The 8,320-nt window shown below is 46.8% G+C and overlaps 1 protein-coding gene across 1 annotated transcript; it reads right to left on the reverse strand.

Moving 5' to 3' along the window:
• Positions 1-3,041: 3,041 nt before the first annotated feature.
• LOC124677797 (tubby-like F-box protein 7) lies at positions 3,042-6,857 on the reverse strand. The gene is made up of 5 exons (XM_047213751.1): positions 6,371-6,857; positions 5,149-5,536; positions 4,798-4,885; positions 4,213-4,345; positions 3,042-4,109 (listed from the first exon to the last, which is right to left on the reverse strand). Exons 2-5 carry the CDS (start codon positions 5,488-5,490, stop codon positions 3,320-3,322), a joined length of 1,353 nt encoding a protein of 450 aa, XP_047069707.1. The 5' UTR covers positions 5,491-5,536; positions 6,371-6,857; the 3' UTR covers positions 3,042-3,319.
• Positions 6,858-8,320: the final 1,463 nt, after the last annotated feature.

An 8,320-nucleotide genomic window follows, 5' to 3' on the forward strand; every position in this document is an offset into this window, starting at 1 on the left:
ACTCCTACCACAGACCAGACAGCAGCGCACTGCAGATCATTGTCTGGCCGCCAGCCAAATTCTGCAGCTGTTTGCCTAGAAGAAAAAGGGGAACCTGCAGCTGTGCTCGCTGCCAGCCATGTCGCGAATCTTATCTTAGAATTAACAGGTCGTAGAGCAGTGCAGCAGGAAGCAAGCGCCAATTAATTAAGGCGACCAATGATGGCTCTGGTGACAGGTAGAGGAGGCGGCCCCCAAGATTGGGCAGCAGGGTGCTATCACGCCACAAAATAAATGTGTGGCCGAGACTCTTCGTCACGCTACATGTAGTAGTATAATTAAGTTTTGATGTTCGTCACATCGGTCGATTTTCACTCAGCAAATTAGTACTACAGTAATCGTTATTACCAACTGATGAACGTTTCCTAAGTTGTGCAGCAAATTACCAACTGGAACAAACTTCATGTTGTCGGAAAGCGATTTCAATTTGACGAAAATCAATTACTTGCGACTTAGACAATCCACTAAGAATAAGATGTTGCAGGGCTCCTTTGATTCAGTAAATTTTGAAGGATTTGGATTCTTGTGAATTCTTTCTATGATGTTTCGGTGATTGGAATCATTATGATTTTCTTTTCCTAAGCGCATCTCCAACCGGACGAGGCAAACGGAAGCTCAGCGACCGTTCGCATCCTCGGATACCAAAAATGCGTTTGGACCTTGCTCCAGCGGTCGACGCATCATGCCCGCGGTGTCCGCGGTGACACAAATCTGGACCAAATATGCGTCAGGTTTGCGTCTCCACGGACGTTGTGCAGTCGCGAAAAGTTACCGTGTTGGTTGCATCCGGGTCCGGTAGGCAGTGACTAGGTAACCAAAATATTTCTTCATTACTATTGATTGGCCAAAATGACCATCTTTATAGAGATGGATAGTCGAGTTAATCTAAAAATACAACGGTCGTACCTACTCGCCGTCGCGCGGCCTACCACGGCCGGGTTACTCGCAGTCGTGCTGCCTACTACTGGCCGCCGGAGGGGCCGGTGCCGAAGCGCGACCGCTTCACGCCATCCGCGCCGCCGGCGATCGGACATCTCGTCCTGCCGCCTACGGCATTCGAGGGCCTCGACCAGAGAGGAGTCCCACATTACTCTCCTGGCCAGAGAGGAGACCCCCTCCGCCGCCGCCGCCTGGGCCGCCTGCAACGCCGCCATCTGGGCGTGGTAGTGGGCCCTGTCCATAGCCGCCTCCCCCACCGCTTCGTCCCTAGCGGCGATGGCGCCCGCCAGAGCTCGGTTCTCCTGCTCGATCCGCGCGGGAGAAGGGCCCCTCCGCTAGAGCGAATCCAAGTCGGAGCACATGTACCCCCGAGCCATGGCGACTGCATAGCCATGGGCTTCCTCCTCCGCTGCCCAAGCCTGACGGCGCAGGGCAACCCCAGCTAGGGTCTCGAAGGATGCGAGCAGAACCTGCTGGTCACCGGCGCACTCGAAGCGGCTGGGTACGACGTCATCGTCGGCGGTGATGTCGTGGATGACGGTGTCCGCGTGTGGGACCATCGGAGGGGCCGCCCGCGCCTCCGCGAGCGCCGCCTTGGCCTCGGCGAGCTCGGCCCTAGCGTCGGCGATTTCCGCCCTGGCCGCCGCGAGGCGCCCACGTCCTTGCGCGCGCTCTGCCGCCTCCAGGTCCAGCTGCTCGGCCTGAGACACATCGGCGACTAGCTGCTCGTCCTCTCCGGGTGGGCTTGACGGCACATCTGAACAACCTGATCCCAGCTAAGGTTGTGCTCGGCCATTGATGGATGCTAGGGTTTAGCTTCAGGTGTGCCCGTCACCCCCGCCGGTGTCTAGCATATATAGCCACGATGGGGCGGGAAACGGCGTTGCCGCGCAGGGCGTATCCCGCGCGCGAAACGCCGGCGAAACTTGCCAATGTGTTGGGCAAGCACGAGAAGACCGTCATCGTGCGGGAACCGGTAATCGCCGACGACAGGCCTCGACGGAACGTTAAACCGCCATTAATGACCTTAACGCTGTCTCCGCTAAAAAAATACGTCCACATCGTTAGAATATCCCGACGCAAACGGTCATCCTAGGCCGCATGGCGTCCGTGGGCCAATGTAAACGGACACAACCAGACATTTTAGACGTCCGAAATGCTCAGCCCGTTGGAGATGCCTAAGGATTCTTTACATTCTATTTTCAGAAGAAGAAAAAACCATTCACCCAACCATCTTGCTACGAGCCTTTTTCATACACAAAACTCTTGAAACTTAAAATGCCAGAACAAAACTCACGATTGGACTGATATATCATCTTCGATCATACATGACTAACTACAAGGATTTGGATCAAAAAATGTTTGATCCACATTTAGAAACAAAATTAGATTGGTTTGAGTGGATGAAAATTTTACTCCAAGACACAATGCAATGAATCTTTAGAAAATTTCCTAAGTGTTCTTGTCAGGTGAATCAAACGGCCCACATATGAGAAATTTGTATAGAAGAAACCCCTTTCGAAATCCTATGAAATTCATACCAGTGAAAGGAGCCATGTAAACATCTTTGGTTTTCTGCCATACAAAGCACTTCTTGATGAAAAAAATTCATAATTTTTCAATCCTGCAGGATTCAAAAGGACATGCTACTATGATCATGCATTTTTCTTATTGATGTGTTTGAAGCCTCTTTGATTCACATGAATTATGAAAACGCAGAAATGGAAAAAAGCGCATGTTTGCAATGTTCTTTGATTCACAGGATTCTGAAAACACAAAAACAGGAAATACACATGTTTGCAATGTTATGAACATTTGAATCATACAATGTTTTTTTGTTCAATCACGTTACAAGAAAAACAAATGAATATTTGCAAAAGGTTTGAATGGATGCAAACTTTCCTATTAATAAAAAAATTGACGTAGGAAAAGATCTTGAGGATTTGATCAAGTAAATCACTAACAAGCAGCAAACACATCAATTAGCAACTCAGAATACCATAGCCTATTCAGACGTTAATGTCTGGCTATAAATAAGTTGCAGATGGTAGACAACTCAACAATTACGGTAGCTCAACATATTCACATTTGATGTCATAGCCCAGGCAACATGCAAGCATAAGCAATCAACCACATAATAGAAGCTTTTCCATCTTGTCTCATAACTAGCTACAGCCTACGGACATCTTCACCAGTTCACCTCAACCCTGCATATAAACTGAAGTAACAGTATCTGGCAGAGAATTATGCTCCTGTGCTTGATGGATTCATACATTCCAAGACAGGTTCAGAATCTCAACATAGTGGCCACTATGAAAGATTGCTACTATTCTACTCACATCTATTCACAAGCCAGCTTGGTGTCGAAGCTGGTCAGGCAGATGGCAAATGCCTGGAAGGCAGACAGCGGGTACCGGTAGTCCATCGTGAAGGTGTCCTTGGATACCTTCCCGAACTGCAGGAGCACCGTGTCATGATTGGATGACGATGAAGACGGCGATGAAGTGGAAGGCTGGGGCTGCACAGGCTGCTGGGGAGGCAGCGAGGGTGGCTCGGAAGCCGCCACTGCTCCTGTAGCAGCCGGCAGTGGTGGGGCGGCTATCAGCTGGAAGTTCTTTACCGAGGCCACCGTGACGCGGCCCCGGAAGTTGAGGCACCAGCACTGCAGCTGCTCATGCCACCTCGGCGACTTGTTTCGGAGAACCAAAGGCATATCCTTCTCCCCCACGTCGTGTCCGTCTTGCAGTCCGAACTCGGAGAAGCGAGAGCTGCTGAAGTCCATGGAGTGATCCGCTACAGAGTACTTGGAGAAGGAGCTCGCAGATGTGCGGAAGGACTCCTCGAATAACCGAGGGAGGAGCTCTTTAGGTTGGCCAGGCACGACGCCGTCAGGGTCTACCGCTGTTGTCGGGATGGAATGCATGGTACACTGCATCCGCCTCGGTCCGCGGGTGCCCAGCACGTTCAGCTCGTAGTTTACCTGAGCGATGGGGAAGCTGCCGGTGGGGACCTTCGGGGAGACTTTCCTAGAGGAGAATCGCCGGCTGTTCTGGTCATGCGAGCACAGTGTCCGAGCATTGTATGGTGGCTGCGTGTCGTAGATGACGAATTTGGTGCCGAGGAAATTTGACCTACGGTACCGTGATGTCCGTTAGATTTATGTGCACACATACTTGGACGAAATCATCCAAGTGACAATGGGGTAAATGAATATTGTTGTCAGGAAAACTTTACCTCAGCCTTCCAATGTAGCCACTACTTGATCTGGAGATGTTCTTAGAATCCATAGAAATGGCGTAATCGGTGTATGTCGTCCGCCGACTCCTTTTGGCTGATAGTAGGAACTTCCCATTATCATCTAGCACAGCTGCAAGACACAAACAAAATGATCAGGCTACTGTGTATTTCGTTTCTAACCTAGAAAAATACTTAAATCACTACAAACAGATACATAATTCCAAATACAATACCACATCTCTACAGTCTCATTGTGTAGGTTTATGCATAGTACTAGATTTTATATTTTATACCTCTATATAACTGTATGTCATTTTGTATGCAATGGATTGAAGCATTGACTTTTTAGCTAGATGAAAGAAGAAAAGTTGCAAGCAAATAGTAGCAGGCACAACCCTAAAAGGTATTACTGAATAGATATGCAGGGATAACTGTGACATGCGTATCAAAATATATTTATTTTTTGCTGTAATTCCCAATTTGTGTGCCATGAGCATATATCTATTAAACAAACATTGTAACTGGCTAAAAATGCTGATTAGGACCACAAAGGCAAAGAGCAGCATAATTAAATTAGCATACCAGAGGTAAGGGACAGGTAGAGATGATAAGTTAGCTTTGACTTGTCCCTTTTTATGAAACATTGGATCAATCCATCTCGAGGTCCAGGCTGTACATGAGAAATTGAACCAATTGTTAAGATAGAATTAAAATAGCATCTCTTGACCAGCAAAGATGGATAACTTGATAAAAATGCCGGGGCTAACTTTAGTAGAATATAAACGAATCCAAGTTTCCCCATTGAGGGTGCAAAATGGTATGGTAATTGAAAAACAAACATGGCATGCACAAGGATTAACCCTCAGTAGAATTAGTCAACCTAAAAGAATTTCATGAAACATGAGCTACAAACAGATTGAACTTAGTCATTACCTGCTTAAGAGATACGGGAAACGTGAGCTTTCCACAAAATTCAGGATTTCTCACTATATCCTTGCACATCTCTCTCCAAGTTGTGCAAACAGAAGCGCAAGCAACAACATCCTTGCGGGATGGCCAGTTGCTATCATCTTGCTCCAACCTTTTCATCACATCGCGAAGTAATTCAGGAGGAAGGCTAGCCCAACTATCCTGCAGCTCATTTGGAGACTCGACAGATTTCCCTCCGTGATGGTCCGAAAGGCCCGGTATGCTTGAAATTTTTGCCTCAAAATTCCGCCTTGATAAGTTCCCAAAGCTCTCCCTGAAATCACGAAGTATGCTCCGCAGAGTCATCCTTAGATTCGTCGCAAGCCTAAAGTAACCAACCACGGTGCGCGACCTGCAATTCATAATTATCACCGTGGTCAGAATCTTCTGAATTAAGCAAGAGGAAGTGGTCTAGACGTTATATAACATGGTAGAGCATATCACAGATTTTTTTTCTTACATTCAATTCGTCTGATGGTAAAACCGATGTATCCCAGAAAGTATTTTGGCTCTATAAGCATGTACTGCCATGTGGAGACCTAATCACTTAATGGTGATTACGGTGTAGGGCCAAATGAAGATTAAAACACTCCTACTTGACTAATCTAGAGCTTGCCAGTGGACCATCTCTTAATTAGCCATTCTTGTTGTACACTTGACACAACCATAGCCAACTGGGGCACAGCTTCCTCTGACAGCGAGAGGGCAGCATAACAGGTAATTACAGGCCATCCACGGTCAGCAAAATTAACCATTTTGTTTTGGTTCCTATCCTTAATCTGCGCGTTTGCGGTTTGCGGATAAAGGAGTGACGTTTAGGCGTGCCGTTGACACTGATGCATAGAGATCATAGTAGTATATTCAACTGAGGTCTTTCCTACAATTTAAGAAAAAAATGGAGGGTCTTCTCCTTTGGAATAGAATGGAGACTCCTTTGCCCAAATCAAGCAAATAGGCTACAGGTGTGTAAAAGGCAGGCATGAATCTAGCGACCAGCATCCGGATAAGTAAAAACTGCCACTTCATCACAAACTGCAAAAAAGCAGTGGATGCTGGGGAGGTGTTTGCACACACAGCTTCAACTTCTTTTTTCCCTTGCCGGATCAGTTAAGCAGATGCAAAATCAAAACTGTAATGCAAGGGTGAGAACAGGTGACAGGAAGAAAGAGAGAAAAAAAAATCTCACCACTGGTATACCAGACTTGATGGCCAATGCCCAGAGCTAAGAGTCCCAGGAACAGAAGCTTCTCTCGTACCCTCCTCGAACAAGATCCCAAAAATTTCGCCAGAGATCTCCTCAGACTCAGAGATGAAGCTCAGAGGCAGACAAGATTCAGATTTCCGCTCCAAATATCGACCAATCCTCTAACTGAAACTCTTCTCTCCGCCACTGCAAATCTGGGAGAAGATCGATCCGGCTTCTCAAGAACCATGAAAGGTAGACGCGAGCTCGCTCCGAACGCTCACCAAGAAATCACACCACAGTCGCAGAGTGTCCTTTAGTGGTTGGTTGCGAGCGAGGAATGAAGCGGGTGGGTGGGCGCGGTATGAAGAAAGGGAGTGTGGGGCGAGTGAGGTAGTGCTAGTGCTGGTGCTGGTCGATCGGATTTAAGGAGACCATGGAGGATGGATGGATAGAGCCGAGGCGGAGAGGGCGGGGCCGGGGGTGGAAGAAAGGAGGAAAAGAAACCGCCTTTCCGCCCACATCTTTCTCCTCTTTCCCCCCTCTGTATTTTCATCGCCATCTTTTTCAGATGTACCATTTTCTACTGAACTTTCTACACATGTGTAGGGACAGAGAAATTTTGAGAAGGAAGATTTTTCATTTGATATATCTTTTCCCTTAGATTATTATTGCTATCGTCTTGGCATTATTTTTTTATTTGGACGATGTCCCAATGTCCCATTGATATTTTCCTACTACGTACAACTTTCTGTAGCGATTGCAGAGAATTTTTCGGTAAAGAATGACAGGGAAATTGAGGAAAAGGAATCGGTTTTGTACTACGGCGACATGCTTTTTTGCCTGGGGCATAATCTGTCGTGGAGGGCACTAGGATTAGGAACAATGGGAAAGATCTGGCCAGATTTACCATGGCGGCTGCTGCTGAAACATTGAACACATGTGTAATGGTGATCTAAAATCCTACCATATGCTATTCGCCTATTCCCACCGGAAAAGCCTCAAGCTCTGACAGTTTTCTCCCTCTCTCTCTTTAACATCAGACACATTACTATACAACCCTGCATAAATCTTAACTGAAACTACATAGATTTGCAACCCCAGATTACGACCTTGGCGAGATGAAGTTCAACGTTTGGTAGATGTGCTTGTACGGACTGCTGGCAGACAAGGCCGTTCAGCGTAACTTTCTGCTCGTTATTGCGAAGCAGGTACATCACCTACCATGGTACCAGACCTCCATTCAATTCAGTTAAGTTCAGTGGACGCGTAGATGGATGGGTGTTACTGCTTTCTGACAGAGACAACCACAAGGAAAATGAACTGAAATGCATAGATGCCTGAAACATTTCGGTGGCACGTCCAGATGCAGGAAATATCACCTCGGCAATGAGGAAAATATCAGTACCACAAAGGCAAATGCAGAAAAGGTCTTGGAGAATAACTGATAAACATCATATCACGATGGCAAAGCCTAGTGGACATTTCACTAAGGTAGCCATCGATTCCATCGAGGGAGAAAGAAAGGCAGGATAAGAAAGCAGGGAACATGAACCTCATGGAGTGGCGGAAAGAGGACCTTTTCCAACGTGGATTCGTGCGAGGGAAAGCTGCGGCAGAAATATCTCAAGATCCTATCAGTTTTTTGTTTGTATGTTCAGATATTTCAATCCTCTGCTTTCTTCAGTCTTAGATGCCCATTGGTAGTGTGATTGATTACTTAATTGCAGATTGACCTTGACCTAACAATCGTAGTACTAACTGCTGATTACCACCACCGCATACGGGCTTGTAACAAGATACAAAATGTTGTAATCAGCTGCTACCGTGCGTAGGATCATCAGTGATAAGTAAGTGTATATGATTATAAAGCATCATGAACCTGCTATGCTGATTGCTACAGGGATCCAACCAAAATGGTCCTGCCAAATGTCTTGCATCTTTTCCTTTCAT

Source organism: Lolium rigidum, chromosome 7 (genome assembly GCF_022539505.1).
Source record: "Lolium rigidum isolate FL_2022 chromosome 7, APGP_CSIRO_Lrig_0.1, whole genome shotgun sequence".
NCBI classification, from domain to species: domain Eukaryota; kingdom Viridiplantae; phylum Streptophyta; class Magnoliopsida; order Poales; family Poaceae; genus Lolium; species Lolium rigidum.